This window comes from Elephas maximus, chromosome 8 (assembly GCF_024166365.1).
Source record: "Elephas maximus indicus isolate mEleMax1 chromosome 8, mEleMax1 primary haplotype, whole genome shotgun sequence".
Taxonomy (NCBI): domain Eukaryota; kingdom Metazoa; phylum Chordata; class Mammalia; order Proboscidea; family Elephantidae; genus Elephas; species Elephas maximus.
Window position 1 is genome coordinate 79852404 of NC_064826.1, and position 21685 is coordinate 79874088.

Here is a 21685-nt window from a genome sequence, read left to right on the forward strand (position 1 = left end):
GAAGGCTAGCATGAATTCCACGGCAAGGAAGAGACAAAAGGACAGGTTGAAAATGCTACCTCCTTCTGAATTTCATGGAAGCTTAACTCTTTTTTTTTTTTTTAACTCTGGAGTAACTCTATTATTTTGATTTTAATGCTTATTTACCATATAGATAAATAAAATAAAACTGAATCAGGGTTTTGTTTTGCTTTTAGTAGGCTTAAATTGTTGACTACTACAGTTATAAGAAATATGAAAAGATGAACACAAATGTCAGAACTGGAAGGGGACTTCAAACTCTAGTAGTTAGATGGCTTTCAAACCTGAGTGCACCTAAGAATATGTTAAGGGACTTATTTTAAATGCAGATTCTGGGTCGATGCCTTTGGATTCAAATTCAGTTGGAAATAAGGCTTAGGAATCTGCCTTTTGACAAACACCCATGTGATTCTGATTAGGCAGAGGTGACCCTTGCTTTAAGAAAACTAAAGCCTGAGATGGGAATTGGCTTTATCTAGCAGGTCATACAACTTGAGCTAGAACTTAGCTGATAATATCCGTCATAATCATTGAATAATGTGATTCAAAATCAGAATAAGTGGTGCCACACTGATTTTGTCACTGATCTTCACACAGACTAGACAATCTTTTCTAGCAACTACCACTCTTTGGGCAATAAGAATCAACAAATGCTTTGGGAGATCTTAAGCGGCTGGCAAAGAACATCTGCATTTTTCTTAGGAAAAGTAATTTCTCTTTAATGAATTTCTCTGAGGTTGAAAATATTATGGTGAGTTACACAACTCTTTTGAGACATAATGATGATGATAAAAGCCATATCACTTTAATAGTCACTTCAAATTTCTTTTGTCATCTTCTATTAGGTAATTTTAAACACCCATTTGCTATTGTTTCTAAAGCTATACTACTTGTACTTGGGATAAGAAAATTTCTAAAAGTCACACCTAAATTAAATTTTCAGCTTATAAATCTGTCCCTTTCTAAAATCTTAAGTATTTATGGTAAATCCGAATCCATCCCAAGTGCATTCCAGCTTGATTCCCAGCCTAGTGCATCTGGGAGCATCTTTAGTCTGAAAATTGGTTGCCTAATCTCATCATAGACTCTTGTTGAAAGATGTCCCTGACCTCCCAGTTCTAATAATTCTAGAATTACCAGGAGATTATGCTCCTTCATTTATTCTGGTACGTAACCAGTTAGTCCCAAAAGTTCTGGCAGTTCCTCTTTATCTTTGATCTACCCATCCTGAATCTGGCCTCTGCTTATTTCACTCTCTCCACATTCAATTCCTCAGCCTTATCATCTTTTTTCAGATTACTTACGTGTCTTGAAGTGTGTGACCTGAAATGCCACCACCCTCCCTGCAATACTTCTGTCTTTTTAAGATTGCCTTTATGATTATGAAGGTTTTATAGTATTTTGGTATAAGATGGATATTGGGCCTCATCAACAAACAAAACTGTTCAAAACCTTAAGATGCAAGACCTCTAGCTTGATCAAGGGACGGCAACTTTTTCATGTCCTATACCTCCGATTTCAGGAGCCCTGGTGGCGTGCAACAGTTAAGCACTGGGCTGCAAACCAAAAGGTTGGCTGTTTCAACCCACCCAGCGGTTCCGCGGGAGAAGGACTTTTTGATCTGCTTCCATAAAGATTACAGTCAAGAAAACCCGATGAGGCAGTTCTACTCTGTAGGATGGGGCCGCTATGAGTCAGAATCGACTTGACAGCACACAACACCACCACCTCCAATCTGCGTGAGCAGGAGAAAAAAAAATACAGGAAAAAATGATGAAGCAATGCTTTTTGGAATATTCAGCTTTCTTCCACAAAGTGTAATAATTATATTGAAATGTCTGGTGAATATGAGAGGAGTTCCTGTTTTCACCATCCTTTATTTTAATTCAATGATTTTTAGATATGGCAGGTTCAGGCAAAGCCTATAACAAACTAAAATCACTCTGATAATAAGTATTTGAAATAAAACCTTTTTTTTTTTGTCTACATTGGCAAGTTTTATCATAGCATTTGTAAAGATTATGTAGGTACCTGGCCATGTTTGCACTGTACATTTTCTGCCATGATGTTGGAGAATGGGCTGCTTTTTTTTAGGACGGCCCTACTGAGCTCATGAAAAAAGCATTAGTTTCTCATAGGTTTTGCTAAATGTTTGTGAATGTTCTTTAAGTATTTTAATTAAATGGCAATTTATTTTAAAACATCAGCAATAACAATTGTGTAATAGAAGCCTATGAATTACAGAATTCTTAATCTTTAACAAATACATTTGGAGCCCATTCCTGTTTATTTAACATACAATTGCTATCTAATTTAATCTAAATTAAGTGGTTGCTTAAAAAAAAAAAATTTTTTTTTTTTTTTTAACCTATAATTTGGAGGATTCCTGAAACTCCTCTTATGGCAAGAAAAACATGAAATCATCGTTTTTTTCCAGATGGTGGATCTTATCTTTTGAAATCAGGTATTTTTGGTCTTGAAATTAAAAACCTAAGCCATTTGGAAATTGCAATTGCAAGGAATGTTTTTGGCAAAGGGACGTATGTCCCCGTTTGCTTAGACAAGAATAATTTGTTTTTCTATCATTCAACAAACCTTCAAAATTTAGCTGACTCTTATCCAGCACTATGAGGATGAATTATCATCAGTCTTATTTATAGGCATCTGTTTATGTGGAATGCATTCCATGATGACTCAATAGTGAAGATTTTGTTTAGGCTGTTATTTGTTTTTAAAGAAAAAACCAGATAACTTTGGGTATTATATGTTAGGCACTGTGCTAGGTATAATGATCTTTTTTTCTTTTTTAACAATTAGTCATAAAGTCATCACAAGGACAAATAGAACAAACCAGTCCATAAGCAATGGTCAATACAATGGTTACTACAGATGTTGCCATGACCATCATTGCAAGAGATAAATTTGGGGAGTGTTGTCATAAATCGATGCTAGGATGAAGTTGAAACACAAGCTTAGGTCCATGAGTGTGGTTGGAAGTGAATTTTAGAGGCCTTCTTTTTGGTGGGGAAACCCTGGTGGCATAGTGGTTAAGTGCTATGGCTGCTAACCAAAGGGTCGGCAGTTCGAATCCGCCAGGTGCTCCTTGGAAACTCTATGGGGCAGTTCTACTCTGTCCTATAGGGTCGCTATGAGTCGGAATGGACTTGATGGCACTGGGTTTTTTTTTTTTTTTTTTTTGGTTTTTTTTGGTCGGATGTGGAGGGAGTAATATTTCTTTCTCTAATGACAAATATCAAGAAGAATCAATTAGCAATATTTCTTCTTCTGAAAATAAATTTTTGTGAATGTAGGTTAAAACCTGAATAAGGGGAATGGGTTACAGGCATCAACGCTTGAGGAGGATTATCATTCGGAAGGTTCCTTGGGTGGTGCAAATAGTTTGGCAGTTCAAATCCACCCAGAGGCACCTCAGAAGAAAGATTATACCCATTGAAAACCCTATGAAGCACAGTTTTACTCTGAAACACATGGGGTTGCCATGAGTCAGAATCAACTCGATGGAACCTTGTTTTTTTTGTTGTTGTTGTTGTTTATTTGTTTGTTTTATTATTCAGAAAAGATTGGCACTGTGGCAGTAGGACTAATACATTAAATTAGCCCTTTGGGCTTTGCCACATCTCCTGTGGGAATGATGACCATTATCAGCAACCAGACTGTTGACGTTCCAGAAAATCTTGACATCAGTCTGAAGGGATGCACAGTTACTGTAAAGAGCCCCAGAGGAACCTTTCGGAGAGACATCAATCACATCAGTGTAGAACTCAGTCTCCTTAGAAAGAAAAGAAAAGGCTTCATGTTGACAAATGGTGGGGAAATAGAAAGGAACTGGCTAGAGTGCGCGTCATCTGTAGTCATGTACAGAACACAATCAAGGGTGTTACACTGGACTTCTGTTACAAGGTGAGGTCTGTGTGTGCTCACTTCCCCATCAACATCGTTATTCAGGAGAGTGGGTCTCTTGCTGAAATCCAAAACTTCTTGAGTGAAAAATATATCCATAGGGTTCAAATGAGGCTAGGGGTTGCTTGTTCGGTATCTCAAGCCCAGAAAGATGAGTTAATTCTTGAAGGAAAAGACATTGAACTAGTATCAAATTCAGCTGCTTTAATTCAGCAAGCCACAGCAGTTAAAAACAAGGGTATCTGAAACTTTGGGATGGTATGTATGTCTCTGAAAAAGAACTGTTCAACAGGGTGATGAGTAAGATCTCAGAGTTGTCCAGCTATGAAAACCAGGCTGGATAATTCCTAAAACCTATGGGTGATATTTTTAAGATGCAATAAAATTTATCTGTTCATTTGGGTCTTTTTATTTTCAAAAGCCGTCTCTTTCCTAAACACTAGTAAAGATTCGTAGTCTTCGATGAAACTGACTGTGCTTTCCAATTAATTGGAGAGTAACAATTCAGAAATAAGAACACAATACTAGGGAAAAAAATAATAATAAATCAGTGCTTCAGTATCCTTTGGGTTTAACCACAGCAGAGCGGTTTTGAGGACAGAGCCTAGAGTCAGCCAACCCTGATTCTTATCACAGCTTTGCCATTGACTGAGCACGTGGATTGGGCAAGTTAACTTCTTTATAACTCATTCTCCAGCATGTGGAGCTGTGTCATGGTTAAATGAGATGTGTCTCAAACCCTTTCATGGTGCCTGGTTGTGTTAGCTCTCAGTAACTAATTTTTTTTTTTTTTTAAGGGTAGAGACCACCTTTGTTTACCTCCTAACTATATCCTCAGTGGCGAGCACAGTTCCTGTCACATAGTAGCCTCTCAACAAATATATTTTATTTTACTTTTTTATTGTACATTAAGCAAAAGTTTACAGTCCAAGTTAGTTTCTCATACAAAAATTTATACGCACATTGTTATGTGTCCCTAACTGCCCTCCCTATAATGTAACAACACACTTCTCCTTTCCACCATGGATTTCCTGTGTCCATTCAACCAGCTCCTGTCCCTTTTTGCCTTCTCATCTCGCCTCCGGACAGAATCTGCCCATTTAGTCTTATGTATCTACTTGAGCTAAGAAGAACTGTCTTCACGAGTATCATTTTATGTCTTATAAAAAAAAAAAATTATAGTCCAGTCTAATCTTTGTCTGAAGAGTTGGCTTCGGGAATGGTTTCAGTTCTTGGCTAACAGAGAGCCCAGGGGCCATGTCTTCTGGGGTCCTTCCAGTCTCAGTCAGACCATTAAGTCTGGTCTTTTTACTAGAATTTGAGTTCTACACCCTATTTTTCTCCTGCTCCGTCAGGGACTCTGTTATGTTCTCCGTCAGTGCGGTCATTAGTTGTAGCCAGGCACCATCTAGTTCTTCTGGCCTCAGGCTGATGGAGTCTCTGGTTTATGTGGCCCTTTCTGTCTCTTGGGCTAATACTTGCTTTCAACAAATACCTTTTAAATGAATCAGTCTGCCACAACTGTTTTCTTAAGTCATCTTGAAGACACGGTGTTTCAGTTTCACTCTGTGTAAACTGATTTAAATCAATGAAATTATTTATCAGTTTTACTGACTTTGTGTAAGAAACAGTCTGTGGCAAGAAGGACTTGAGTTTTCTCTTTGAAGTGTTATTTATTTAACTTCTTTCTTAAACACCCACCCCATTCTACATATACTGGCCATAGTATCTTTAAAAAAAAAAAAAAAGAACAGAAAATAGATCATCTGAAGCAGGTATATATCATAAAAGCATACCATTTTTCAGAGTTTTGATTTTACTTTCCTGCAAAAATTGCTCTCCACTATCACTACCCAGTGCCATCAAGTCGATTCTGACTCATAGCGACCCTATAGGACAGAGTAGAACTGCCCCATAGAGTTTCCAAGGAGCGCCTGGTGGATTTGAACTGCCGACCCTTTGGTTAGCAGCCATAGCACTTAACCACTACGCCACCAGGGTTTCCCCACTATCACTATGGGCCTTAAATCAAAAAAGTTTGGTATTGTGGTTATGAGCATGAACTCCAGATTCAGAACAATTTATTTAACATCTCTGTTTCCTCATCTCTAAAATGAGAATAATGGCAATACCTCTTTTATGTATACATATTTTTTCCTTGAGGAATAAATGAGTTAATGTATGTAAAGTATAGAGCAATGAGTCTGGCATGTAGTAAGCACCATATAAGCTTTAATTATTATCACACATTCAGTCAGGTCCATAAAGTTTGCTTTAACTGTTTCTACTATTTATTCATCAGTCATTTAACAAACATTTATAAGAATGCCCAGCATTGTACTAGGCACTGGATATACAAAGTCAGGCAAGATGTAGTCCCAGTCATCTAGTATATTGTAGCCTCGTGGAGTGGACTGACAAATAAAGGACTACAGAATATAGTCCTTATATATATATATTTTTTATAGTTCTATAGTATAGACAGAAATGGCCATGGAGAGAACATAGAGGAACACTGTCTACATTGCACAGGTGGTTTGTGATTCTACTTAGGCTGAATTTAAAGGATGAGTAGGAGTTAGCTGAATATGGAAAAGGCATTGCATTGGTGGAGGCTCAGACTTGTAGGCCACTATTTAATTGCACTGCTCATCAAGCTGTAAATTAAAAAAAAGAAAAAGTCCCATCCGGTGAATTCCAACTCATAGCAGCCCTAAATAAATAGAAGAGTGAATTGAATGTGTGATTGTGGCAGAAGTGAGGCTATGAGAGAGAGATACCATGCGTTGAAGGATTTGAATTTAATCCTGAAAATTGTAAGAAGAAGGTGGCAGGTGGCTGGCTGGCTAGCTGGTGTGCTGAGCTCACTCTGAACCCAGGCGCTGGGCCTTCTCCTATCTGGTATACCATTTCAGTCCTCTAAGACACCCAGCATTCCTTGAGCACACTGGTTGTAAAAAACCTGCAAGTGTCCAACCTGATCTGGCCAGTGATTACATTCCCTAAGAGAGTCTTCGTCCTTCAGTGGTGTTCCCAGCTCTATAAATCACTCTACTTGAAAAGAATCATCTAATCTGTGTAAACTCAGGCTCATCCAGGAGTGGGGTCCTTGTACTCTTTATCACAGAGTGACATACTGCCTTTGGTTTCTGTTCTGGGTGATAGAGAAGCCAACGTCACTGACTCTATTTGCAGTACTGCATCACAACTGAAAATTCATCACAGTCTCATTTTCTTCCTACAACCAATCTCCCCAAGATCCTATAGTCAGTTTGCTCAGGCATTGTCAAGGTACCCATGTTATCCTTCAGCATACTGGCTCTTGGCACCTAGTGGGGGAAATGGGTACAGAATAGTGATACAGATGAACCCCTTAGGGCACATGGTGATGTGCAGTTATTACTTCATCTCATTCTAAGTGAAAATGCTTTATTTGTTCTTTAAGAAAAAATGTTTTGGGTTGTCCTTTTATTTTAAAAGTAATGTGCTCATGGGTTCAAGAAATCAAATGACGTATTGCACCGGATAAATCTGCTGCAAAAGACCTAAGCTTTAAAGTATTCAAAAGCAAAGATATCCCTTAGAGGATAAAAGTGCACCTGACCCAAACCAAGGTGTTTTCAGTCACCTTATATTCATGCAAAAGCTGGACAATGAATAAGGAAGACCAAAGAAGAATTGATGCATTTGAATTATGGTGTTGGAGAAGATTATTGAACATACCATGGACTACCAGAAGAATGAACAGATCTGTCTTGAGACGAGACAGCCAGAATGTTTTTTAGAAGTAAATCTTGATTACTTTGGACATGTTATTAGGAGGGACCAGTCCCTGGAGAAGGACATCATGTTTGGTAAAGCAGAGAGTCAGTGAGAAAGAGGAAGACCTGCAATGAGATGGATTGTCACAATGGCTACAATGTGGGCTCAAACATAGCAACAATTGTAGGATGGTGCAAGACCAGGCAATGTTTTGTTCTGTTTAAGTAGGCTTGCTATGAGTCAGAATGGACTTGATGACACCTAACAACAACATGCTCAGAGGTTAAGACTCCAGGTTCTAAAGTCAGCCTGAGGTGAGTTCTGGCCCTACTACTTATTAGTTGTGTGACCTAGGGAAAGTTGCTCAACTTTTCTCACTCTTTGTTTGTACTTCTGTAGAAAGTTCGATACTCTCTGTAGCTACCTCATGGGGTTGGCATGAGGATTGAATGAGAAATCTATGTAAATTCCGGGACCTAGCACATGATAAACATAGAATTGCTGTAGTTATCATTGTTATTTTATCTCACTTGCCCTATATTCTCATTTCTATCTTATAAACTGGAATTATAATATTGATTTTTCTCAGGCCTGTTGTCAGATGGGTGAAAACCCAATGGCTTAAAACAATACCCATTTATTATCTCACAATTCTGCAGGTCAAAAGCCTGGGCAGACTCAAATGGGTTCTCTGCTTATGGTCTACACCAGCTGAATTCAAAGTATTCACCAGGCTAGACTCTTTTCTGGATGATCTGGGGAAGGATCACCTTCCAAGTTCATTCAAGTTACTGGTCAAAGTTCAGTCCCTTGTACTTGTAAGACTGAGGTCCCCATTTCCTTGCTGGCTAGAGGCCACTGACATTCCTTCTTACATACCCTTTGCAAGTGAGTCAATTCTGATGTCAGGTTGATTTTGACTCGTAGCAACCCTATAAGACAGTGTAGAACTGCCCTGTACGGTTTCCAGGGAGCTGCTGGTAGATTTGATGTGTCAACCTTTTGGTTAGCAGATGAGCTCTTAACCACAGTGCCACCAAGGTTCTTCATTTTCCAACCAGCAGTGGTACATTAAGTCCTTCTTATGTTTCAAAGTTTTCTTTCTCTTCTGGAAACAGCTGGAGAAAACTGCCATTTTAAAGGGCTAAGTTACTAGATTATTCTCTCCTGAAAAATCTCCCTTTTGATCAACTCAAACTCAACTGAAAATCCCTTTTGCCATATGACAGAAGTATTAACTCATCATATGCACAGGTTCCACCCACACTCAAAGGGGATGTAATTATACAAGGGCAAGAATCATTGAGAGTCACTCTTAGAATTCTTCCTACCAGCTGTCAAGTTGACATGGAATCAAATAATCTTGAGTAGAATATGTTCAATCCAAATTTATTCATTCTTTCAGTAAACATGTATTTAGCACCTTTTTTTTTGTGCTAGATTTGAAAATATTAATCAATTTTTGGCAATTTAGCTTCTTGAGATGAGTTTTAAAGAGCAGAATTGTCTGGAAATATAAGTTCCCATCCACTGAGGTCACTTTTCCATTTTTGATCTTTGCTGTTTTGAAATTATATATGATCCCATTGCAGCAAAATTGAGTAATTCTAGAGCTACGTTTACTAAAATAAAAACAAATAAATATTGCCTGTTTATCTAATACGGGTTTTAAAAATCAGGTTTATGGGCTGGAAAGCAAAAGTTAGTACACTCACTGTGTGTCACGTGCTAGGTGAATGCATTTTTAATACACTTTTTTCACACCAGAAGAGAAGCTAGATAACTGAGAGCTCCTAAAAATTAGATACTTTTGCTCATGCAAAGACTTCACCGAAAGAGTAAAAAGACAACCTACAGGCTCAGAAAAAAAATTTGGCTATGACAAATCTGATCAGCGTCTAATCTCTAAAGTCTACAAGATACTGTAAAACCGCCACAACAAAAAGGCAACCCAATTAAAAAATGAGCAAAGGATATGAACAGGCACTTCACCAAAGAAGACATTCAGGAGGCTAACAGACACATGAGGAAATGCTCATGATTATTAACCATTAGAGAAATGCAAATCAAAACTACAGTGAGATACAACCTCACCCCAACAAGGATGGCATTAATCCAAAAAATGCAAAATAATAAATGTTGGAGAGGTTGTGGAGAGACTGGAACACTTATACACTGCTGGTGGGAATGTAAAGCGGTACAACCACTTTGAAAATCAACTTGGCACTTCCTTAGAAAGCTAGAAATAGAACTACCATACAATCCAGCAATCCCATCTCTTGGAATATATCCTAGAGAAATAAGAGCCTTCACACAAATAGATATTGCAGTACTGTTTACAATAGCAAAAACATGGAAACAACCAAGATGCCCCTCAACAGATGAATGGATAAACAAATTATGGTATATTTACATGATGGAATATGATAAAGAACAATGATGAATCCGTGAAACATCTCATATCATGGAGGAATCTGGAAGGCATTATGCTGAGTGAAATTTGTCAGTTGCAAAAGGGCAAATATTGTATGAGACCACTATTATAAGAACTTAAGAAAAGGTTTAGACACAGAAGAAAACATTCTTCGATGGTTACGAGGGTGGGGAGGGAGGGTGAGAGGTATTCACTAATTAGATAGTAGACAAGAATTATTTTAGGTGAAGGGGAGGACAACACACAATACAGGGGAAGTCAGCACAACTAGACTAATCCAAAAGCTAAGAGGTTTCCTGAATACAACCAAACACTTCAGGGGCCAGAGTAGTGGGAGGGGGGGCGGGGAGCAGCAGCCTGGGGACCATGGTTTCAGGGGACATCTAGGTCAGTTGGCATAACAAAGTATATTAAGAAAACATTCTACATCCCACTTAAAAGCTAGCAAGCAGCCATTTAAGATGCATCAATTGATCTCAACCCACCTGGAGCAAAGGAGAATGAAGAACACCAAAGACACAAGGAAAATATGAGCCCAAGAGAAAGAAAGGGCCGCATAAACCAGAGACTCCATCAGCCTGAGACTGGAAGAACTAGATGGTGTCTGGCTACCACCAATGACTGCCCCGACTGGGAACACAACAGAGAATCCCTGCTGGAGCAGGAGAAAAGTGGGATGCAGACCTCAAATTCTAGTAAAAAGACCAGACTTAATGGTCTGGGATCGGAGGGACCCCAAAGGTCATGGCTGGCAGACTCTCTTTTAGCCCAAAACCAAAACCATTTTCAAACCCAACTCTTCAGACAAAGATTAGACTGAACTATAAGACATAAAATGATACTGGTGAGGAGTGTGCTTCCTAGCTCAAGTAGACACATGAGACTATGTGGGCAGCGTCTGTCTGGAGGTGAGATGAGAAGGCAGAGGGGGTACAGGAGCTGGTTGAATGGACAAGGGAAATATAGGGTGGAGAGAAGGAGTGTGCTGTTACATTGTAGGGAGAGCAACTATGGTCAGATAACAATGTGTGTATAAGTGTAGGTATGAGAAACTGACTTGAATTGTAAACTTTCACTTAAAGCACAAATATATATATATATATAGTTTCATTTAAACTCAACAACGTTACTACTCTTTTGTCAGAGATGGAAAGCTGAGACAAAGGATTTCAAATTCATAACACTGCAACTGTTTAAGGGTATTTCTTCCTTGATCTTCCTTCAAGTTTCCTCCAGGCATATACCGTATCATCCTTCTGTTAAGCTTTATAATATTTCAGGAATTTTATAAAAATTGTCTTTCTCTATGCTGAGTTATATTTTATCTGGTACATGTCCCTTTTATTTTAGCTCCTTGGAAGCAGGAGCTATATCTTACTCATCCTGTGTTTCCCTGGCTATTATCAGAGTATGTACTCAGTAAATATTGGTTGAATTCGAGCAGTGCAAACTACCGTAATGGACTCATCATTGCTTAGTATGAGTCTGTCCTGATGCTGTGCCATCCCACTTGGCCAATTATGCATGAGCATCAATGAGAGATTAGATCCCATGTGCTAGATGCATTATTGAAAACAGCAGTAAAAACTAGTGATTGGCAAATCAAGTTGCAGTTGGGGTTTGGTACAAACAATTTTCTTGAGGGGCAGGAAGGAATGGTCCTATGATGTCCAAAAGCATTTTCTAGAGACTTTTTTCGTCAGTGTTTAATACTTGTGTATTTTCAGGAAATTTAATTTGTATGTTTTTGGCTTGTTTACACTTAACACACCAAAGCAATGGTTTTTAAAAGCCATTTGGTGTCTAGAAAGTCTTTGTAAAGTTGTTCCTTTTTAACTTGAAATCATGTCTAAAAATATGGGCAGTATTATTACCGCAGATCTATGAGTTGGTAGCAAAAAATGGTGGGAAATTGACTCACTGGGAGATCTAGGTTCTAACCCCTGCTCTGCCGTTAGCTGTTTGCCTTGATAATTCACATTTTTGGTCCTATGTTTCCTCATCCTTAAAATGAACAGATTGGAATATATGATTTTTAAATTCATTTCTATATCTAAAAGTCTATGATTCAATTCTTTTATATAAAAATAAATACTGAGCACAGGCTATGTGTCAATATCTGTTTGAGGTACTTATAACTTTGTTGAGGTGGCTATTTATGATTAGATAATTACATCAATTCTGTGCAGTACATGAAATAATCTTCAGTTATATTTACAGGTGAGAAAACAGGTTCAAATATGGGTGGGCAATAGTACATGTTTGAAGTATCACAAATGTTTGAAGTATCGCAAATGTTTAAAGTGTCTGATATATATCTAAAACTGTGGCACATACTAGTTTTTTAGCAAAAAATTATTAAGTTGTAGATGGATCGTAAGTGGATGAATGGATGGATGTACAGTTAAAATCCCAGTCAACGTTCCTTGCCATTTTTATTCTTAGGAATTCATGAGGATAAATGTTTTTCAGTTTCACCTTTCAGAAATAACGACATTGGAGTATTCTATTATCTCAGACTTTGTTTAGGACATAAACTGAATAATTATTTCCTTACAAAAGGTGCTGAGAATATAAGCTGACCTCCTGGAGCATCAATGACTAGAACAGTAAAAGGATTTTTACTGTGGTTGAAAGTGCCTTCTCTAAAACATATGCAATATTTATAGGGCTGCTTGCATGAGCCAACTGAAAGACTTAATGATAATAATCTCCATATTTCTTCTAAAATTGATTTCCGGTTTCAGTGAACTTGGAAAGAGTCCTGGGACATCAAATAAGTACAGATCTTAACATGAAATGAATCTTCAGAATATATTCTTAAATTTACATTTTAAACATGATATATATCTTTGCCATATTAAGGTGATACTTTAATGAAAATTTTTCATTTGCATGAAATAAACCTTTTTGGCTACAGATGAAAGGATTTTATGGTAGCAACAATGGTTTTGTGAGTTCAGTGATCCCAACATCATCAGGAACCAATCACAAGTGCCTAACATATGAATTACAGCACCGTGAGTCTTAAAAGGTATTTCTGTGGAAAGCATTCTTCCCATCTGCAACAATCAGGTTCTGCTTTGAAGTCCTGCTGGAGAGCCTCACAATACATGAGACTGCCACATGCTACCCAAAATTCTCTCTCAATTTCAGTATGCCTACATTTTCAAGAACAACATGGAAAACTTAACGTTGATGGCTACAGGGAGTAAAATGGCTACCATTTTTGTAATTATACTTCATTCTGCATGCATTCTTCAGTGATCCTTTCTGGATATAATAATAAAAAATACTTCAGCCGTTGTGCAAAATTAAATCTTATATTTACTTTGGACATGTTATCAGGGGGGACCAGTCCCTGGAGAAGGACATCATGCTTGGTAAAGTAGAGGGTCAGCGTAAAAGAGGAAGACCCTCATGGAGATGGATTGACACAGTGGCTGCAACAATAGGCTGAAACAGCAAGGATTGTGAGGATGGCGCAGGACTGGGCGGCCTTTCCTTCTGTTGTACATAGGGTCATTATGAGTTGAAACTGACTGGACGGCATCTAACAATAAAAACAATGCATCAAATATGTGCAAGGAAGTCTTCACAAATGAAATGAATCTGAGGTTCAAATAAGGTGAAAAATGAGTAAATTGTTGCTGATGCTTTTTGGCAACATCTGAGTTATAAAAGTGATAAGGTCATTGTAAGACATCAAGAGTTAATATTTCAAAAAAGCCTGTCACTCCTGCTGACTTTCAGTCCATTACCTCTGCTGAATGGCCACATCATTTCTGCTGTTTTACTTGAAGCTTCCTTCAAAATGAATGAAAATAATAGTGGGGAAAGACTTACAGTGAACAGAAAACTGACCTCAGCAAAGTTAAGAGATTTTTCATTAAAGGTAAAATGATTTGTGTCTGTATTTCTTCATTAACGAAATGAATCATGACTGGGGTACCCTTCTCTGATAGTTGGTCCTAGAGTCTGAGCTACAGGATGGCAGGATAGCAATGGCACCTATATTCTCTCCAATAGGTTGGAGAGAATCCACTTTTCAACCTATTGCAGAATTCCTCAGTTTTGTCTTTCATAGACAGTCCCACTACACTATTTGCTATTTCATAATAGAAATAGTCATTTTGGTAGTATCTTGGAGATTATTCCTTCATTCAGTTATCCACATCATGCATCGCCAAACACACATAAGTTCTAAAAGAATAGTTTATAAAGGTTTGACTGCACTTTGTTCTTATTTTGCCTTTCAATGCTTTGCTGTTTAATCTGGTTAAAAAAAAAAATGTTAGCAATAAAGAGTAAGCTTATTTCCACTCTAAAAATAATAGACAGTAACACTGGAATCAGCTAATTGCTAGTATATGTACCAGCCACTTAGGTCATACACAAGGATATTATTCGCAATCTTATATCTAAAATTAAAAGCCTATTTGTAAGTGAAATGTCTAGAAACAGAGAATTGAATAGTATGTTAATATATTTAAAATGATACTTTAAAAGACATGAAAAATATTTCTACCATGTTGATAGTTGTAAGTGTAAGTTTATGAAGCATTATAATGTGATTTTTATTTTAAAAATACACACAAAACAAGCATGAAATACACAAAACTGAAAGTAGCTATCTCTGGTGAAACTCTGGATTGATTACTATTATATATATTAGTATTTTATGTATTATTTATTTTATTTTTATTTATACCGTAATAAACAATATATTTATATAATATATACTCTATTATGTATTATCATACTATCATTATTTTACCAATCATTTATTTATTATTATCTATTATATTCATAATATATATTATTATATACTATTATGCTGCACTATATTATACTATTATTTTGTTCTCCATTTTCTAATTATTATAGTCCCAACTTTCTACAGTGAACATGTATTCATTTATATAAAAAAAATTATATAGTTACTTTAAAATGCAAATTAACGTGAATCTAGTTAGAATTATCTCCTTTCTCTACTGATATTCTCTGGGAACTATCTGGGAAAGGCTAGAGTGAAGCTTTTGAGATATGCCATTTTAAAAGATGAATTCTTTTGTGCTCATTGGTTTAGTCTTTAAATACATACCTAAGGTTTAATCTTTGAGCCTTCTCAGAGAAACTTTTCACTTGAAACAACTTTTCTGAACTAGTGAAAAGGCTGACATGCTCTAACTTCTTAGGCAGAAACAAACCCCTGTAGAGAATCAGGAAATCAAATTGCAACTGATAATTTAAAACTACTACCATATTTAGCAACTTATTTAATACTCTTTTCAGAAGGAACGAAATTAAATGTACTTCTAGTAAATCAAAGGAACTACAGAGAAGATTTCTAACTGAAAATGCCCTTCCAAGTCTCTTCTTCAGTGATGCCTGGTGGACAGTTACCCGGTCAGCTGTGTTTGATTATCAAGAGAAATGATTTGTTACGATGTAGCTTCCTTCTCATAATTTGATGCTGGGTAGAGTCTTTTTTAAAAAAACTAGGCTACATACAAGATTCTACATTATTATTATTATTAGCTTGTTAATGCCTCGTCCTAAAATATTACCTTAAAAGAGCTTAAGGTGCCAAATCTCTCTTTGAAAAAAAAATCTCTTTTAGAGATTCTTTAGTAGTCAATGAAGGCAGTAAGAGTTACTGCCAAGACTGATTTTCAATCAGTATGCACCGGTATGGCCATAAAAAAACAATTGCTGTGGAATCCATTCGTACTCATGGTGACCCCAAGTATGTCAAAATAGAACCTTGCTCCCTAGGGTTTTCGATGGCTGATTTTCTGGGAGTATGTGTCCGGACCTTTCTTCTGAGGTGCTTTTGGGTGGACTGAAACCTCCTACCTTTTGGTTAGCAGGGACTGCTTAGTATGGCTATACTCATTGCTAAAACTTCTATACTGATTGGTAAGTAGACACTACCGTGAGCCTGTCGCTTGCCTATCTTGCTACTCTAAGTATCAAGGTCCCCCCGTCAGTGCCCATCTCTACCTCCTGAAAGTTTAGAAACTAAAGGTATATACACATCTTAAGAACCCATTTGCAGCCCCATATCTGGTGACTGCTTCAGCCCATAAGCAGTATGCCGTTTAGATATTTTTCTGTTGATCACCCTCCCATCAGCCCTCACACTTAGGGTGCTCCAACCCCCTTGAGAAAAACACTGCCATCTAGGGTATCTGATACAATTTTTCAGGTATGCAGGTTACTTTAGGTTCATCGTATAAAGTAGGATGGGTATCTTTCGTAGACGTAGAAGTACAAACTGTTATATAAAACTGGTGGTCATACGTATTAAAAACATGTTACATGACCTATAATCAAATAGTGTACATACATACACACACACACCCCACTGAAACTCTTGTGTTATGTGTCCTAGAAAATAATTACCTTACAGTGGTAACCATACCTGGCTTTTCAAATCTTTCCAAACTGCACAGCAGCAGTGGATTCAGTGGAATGCAGGTTAACAGGACTAAAACATTTCTTGTTGGACTCAACTTTAACTGGAAAAGAGAGCATGAGTCTTGTGGAGATTTTGTCTCTTTACTTCGATGTTTTGTGCACACATAAATCAGAGTTCAGCTGCTTCTATCCCTGACTCCAGAGATCACATGGGTAACATGTGAATGGAAATAAACCCTGTAGGTAAAAGAAAGAGGAATTTGGATAGAGATCAAAGATTAACTTCATTCTACTCCTTCCTTCCACTTTTTACTACCTAGTAACTTTTTTTTTAACCTAGTGCCGTTTTTGGGTTTTCACTTTTTACTATCCCATCTAAATTTGGTATTTTATGAAACGTTTTCAATCCTAGAGGAAAGGGTGAAATTAAATAGGATTTGGTGTTTTCTCACAATGTTTTTTTCTTTTTTTTAATCCACGTGGTTTTATCTGCTCAATAGTGACTTTAGATAATTAAATTCTCAATTGCTAGGAACCTTCTGTGTGAAAGATATAATTTACTGGCTTGATACATTATTATATCTTTTTAAATTATCACTACAACACTGATTTAGGTTATAGGAAAATCTGTTGAGAAAACAGCAATGTGATTAGCAGAAATGTGTACTTGCCTATATATTTTTTTGGAGTAGAACTAACACTTATGTGCAATTAATTTTGACCATGTACAATTTGTCTGGACTTAGGCAAAGAAGATTTTTTGAGCATTAGGGATCAGAACTGTGCACTACACATTTTCTGGATCCATATAATTCTTTGTATAGTAATCAGGTGAAATGGTAGTTTTTCATATGGTCAGCTCCATTCTTAAATGACCTATCTAAAGGATTACTATTGATACTATCATGAGGTCCATAGTGATAGGAATGAGTGAGAAATCTTGAAATGCTTGAAAGGTTCTGGCCTATTTTTTAATTTTCTTTAGAATAGCCTTTCTTGGTCAATTACTTAAAAAAAATCAGATAATTGTAAAATGACTATTTTAATTTCCATCAAAATAGTAGCTAAGTGGATAGAATCAACATTAAAGTGCTTCAAGGTGGTAGGAAAATTAACTCGCCCCATTTACAGGTAATTTTAAGTTCCAGACAAAACTGAAAACCTGGGCAGTTCTAGTTTATTAGGTGAATATCTCGATTATATTATTTCATTGTTCCAAAGAGAAGCAACTTCTTTTAGTTTTGCACTGTCATTGTTTGACAGTTTTATAAACTTTCCTTTAGTTCTATCGACTGTATTCTGTAGGTTTCTTTAAAAAAAAAAAAAAAAGGACTATTGCTAATTTACTTCTAATGTTATTTTACTTAAGTTAGGAGGTGAGTGACCAGGTTTTTGTTACGTAATTATACTTTATAATGTATACAGCTGTTTATATATTTGTTTTATTTATCAACTATTTCATAATAAACGAATGGCTACCATACGACCCAGCAATTCTTCTCCTAGGTGTAAAATAATTGAAAGCAGGAACACAAATACTTGTACATCAATGTTCATTGCAGCACTATTCACAATAGTCAAAAAGTAGAAACAGCCTAAATGTCTATCAACAGATGAATGGATAAACAAAATGTGGTAATATATACAAAGGAATATTACACAGTCATAAAGAGAAACAAAGTCCTGATACATGCTACAACATGGATGAACCTTGAAACTGTTAGGCTGAGTGAAATAAGTCAGTCACAAAAGGACAAATATTGCATAATCTCATTTGTATGAAATATCTAAAATAGGCAAGTGTATAGAGATGCAAATTTATTAGTAGTTACCAGGGGCAGGTGGGCAGGAGAGAAAAAGAAGGATTCAATCTTTAGGGGATACTGAGCTTTCCGTTAAGGGTGATGATATTATTTGTGAATGAGTAAAATTATGGTTGAACAATATGATGAACATAATGTCACTGAAGTGTACATGTGAAATGTCAAATGTTTTGTTAAATATATATTTACAAAATAAAAAAATTAATACTAAAAAATCTAATGTACTAATTAAATTTGATGTGATATGTGGAAAACTTCCTCCTATAATATGGTAAAGGCATATGAGGGATACAGGAAGTACATGACAAACGAATGGCATAGTTCTCCTTATTAACATTGGCTGAATAATATTCAAGTTTTTCATCTAGATGCATATAGACCGTGTTAAGGGAAGCAATTCTGTGTACTAGTGAAAAGCCAGGCTGATTACTGCAAATCTCGTACGTGATAATTCCTAGCTGTTGGACCTTGGGCTTTGGTTTTTCTCCCCAGTAAAATACAGATAATAATAGGAACTAACCCATAAAAACCCATAGAGTTATCTTATTAAATAAGTTAGCACATGGAAAGTACTGAGAAAGAATATACAAAGAATAAATGCTAAATAAATACTAGATTTTAGTAGTCACTTTCTTTTGATTTAATACTTGGAAATGTTGTTCTTGTTTTATGGGTAGGCTTTGGTCATATGACGAAGCAATTGATGACATTGGCTAATGGACGTGTGGTGTTGGCTTTAGAAGGAGGACATGATCTCACAGCCATCTGCGATGCATCAGAAGCCTGTGTAAATGCTCTTCTAGGAAATGAGGTAAACAAACTAAAAATACAAAAAAGCAGGAGTAAAGGAAGTATACACGCGTAGTTCAGTGCCTTTTATTTTTTTAAAACTCAAGTACTCAGAAAGCACAATTGTCATTCTCACCATTTTAAAAAATAATGCAAGCCTTAGATATGAGAAATTTACATGTTTTAATTTTATATGCTGTGACTTTCATCCAGTTACAGAATCCACACAACACTCCCCTCGATCAGATTATTGAAAGAGCTCAACAAATGAGTAAAGATAACCCGTGGAAAGAGGAGTGCTTTGTCTACTGACCCAACCACTGAGTAATGAAACATTAAGAATAAAACTCAAGGAAGAATTTCTCTTGAGATTTCCTGTAGGACTGTGATAGTTCAGAAAAAAAGAACTTTTTAAAAATATTGGTAAAACACTTTTTCTGCCATCATTTAAGAATTCTCAAGGCCAAGAGATAGATATTTCTATCTGACAGATGGTGACAATGAGTCTTAAAGAGGTTGAGAAATCCACAGAGCCAGCATGCATGAGACCCAAGATTTGAACTTGAATCTAAATGGCCATAGGTCATCCTCTTTTCTTTCACATCACATAACTAAACTGAAACATTTTTGACCACTCTGCAGACTTGAGATCAAATTGCCATGAAATTCGCTTCCAGATCATGATAAGCTTTTGGACCTATTAATTGCAGTTAGGCAAATATTTCAGTTTGTATGTGTTCATATTATCAATTCATTTAATTTGCTAATGAATATATTGCAGTGTTGATGACTATTAAATATATTTTGCCTTTCTTTCATGAACTTGAAATGACTTTGCTTATTAAATAAACATTTACAAAATCATTTCAAAATCTATCATTTATATTGTGTTTTTGACAGTAACTCATGCATTTCTAAGAAGCCCTGCTAGTGCAATGGTTAAGAGCTCAGCTGCCAACCGAAAGGTCAGCAGTTCAAACCCACCAGCTGTTCTGTGGGAGAAAGATGTAGCAGTCTGCTTTTGTAAAGATTACAGCCTTGGAAACCCTATGGGGCAGTTCTACTTTGTCCTATAGAGTTGCTATGAGTCAGAATTGACTCGATGGCAGTGGGTTTCATGCCTTTCCAGTATTTTCAAAAGAAAAAGAACTTTTTCTTCTGTACATTGAGCACATAGCTTTTACCATCATCATTGTCTTACAGATTTATGGTGTTTCAAAATTATTTTTTGCCATATTTATTGAAATAATATGTATATTTTTAATTGAAAAAAAATATGTGAGAAAACTCAAACACTGCTCAAGTACTTTATCCTGTTGTATATCTTATCAGTTAGTGTTGGGCGGTTTGTATACCAGACAAAATTTTTTTTATGTAGTCAATATTGTCAAATTACTTGATTTTAAGTGTAGAAACGTTTTAAAGAGCCTAGTGGTTAAGCACTCAGCTGCTAACTGAAGGTTGACAGTTCAAACTCACTCTGAGGCAGAAAGACCTGGCAACTCCGAGGCAGCAATTCTGAGACAGAAAGACCTGGCAATCTGCTTCTGTTAAAGATTACAGCCAAGAAAACCCTATTAGGCAGTTCTACTCTGTCATATGAGGTCACTATGACTCTGAATGTACTCACTGGCACCCAATAACGATAGCAAATAGAAACATTTTAGGGAAGCAAGACTGATTTTAATATTTGCACTATAAAGGCTTATGCCAGATGTGCAGAAAATCACAGTAGGTTGTGGATTGTGGCTCCGTGGATGATTGATCTGTCCAAAAAGAAATGCTACCCGGCTGCGAAAGCCAACTACTTTTCCAGCTATGTGGAAGGAAATTACGGATTTCACTGGCTCTTTTTGAGCACACTCATTCAAATGCGAATCTGTCTCTGTGCTCTTGTAATCTCTGCACTTGATCCAACTCTCTTCTTCCAAGGGAGGATTTCCAATGAGGATAGAGTAATTTCTCTTGTGGTTTCTTTAAGAGATGAATATACTTCAGAACAGATTCAAGTCATTTGTATGGAGTAACATGCTTTTCGTAATTTATCTATCTGAGTATACTAAAAAGCAAAATGGATGTGTCTGTATGTCCTTCATTTGAGGGGTGGGGTCTGTGGGCAGTTCCAGAAATCAAATAGACTGCTTTTATAGAGCAATTGTGACATTAGAAGGACATCACCTGAATTAAAGTTTGAAAACTGTGCCTTTTTTCTACATTCTTAGATAAACCAGGCCTGAAATAGAGGAAGGGATAAAGTTATCATTGGTCAATATCATAAACATGCTCATGTGGGTGTATAGATTGCTAAAAATTCCAGTAAGTGAAAGCTGAGATTATTATTTTTGGCTATATTGACTATTTAATGGATTTTAATTGTCTGGATGCCCTATAGTACATCTGATTTAGTTATTCATATACCATCTCGTCTCTTTTGGTTGGCTATCTTCAATCATATAAGCACAACCTAAAAGTTGTTCATCATGAACTAAAGGAAGAGAGATTTAAATAATTT

At 36.5% G+C, this 21685-nt stretch overlaps 1 protein-coding gene and 1 pseudogene across 1 annotated transcript in view; both read left to right on the plus strand.

Annotated features, from left to right (window-relative positions):
- The window catches only part of HDAC9 (histone deacetylase 9), a 1063574-nt gene that overhangs the window by 959089 nt on the left and 82800 nt on the right, over positions 1 to 21685 (plus strand). Inside the window, exon 24 of the mRNA XM_049893259.1 lies at positions 19062 to 19195. Coding sequence (XP_049749216.1) covers positions 19062 to 19195 — 134 coding nt within the window. The remainder of the gene's footprint in view (positions 1 to 19061; positions 19196 to 21685) is intronic.
- On the plus strand, positions 3671 to 4246 carry LOC126081442 (60S ribosomal protein L9-like; annotated as a pseudogene).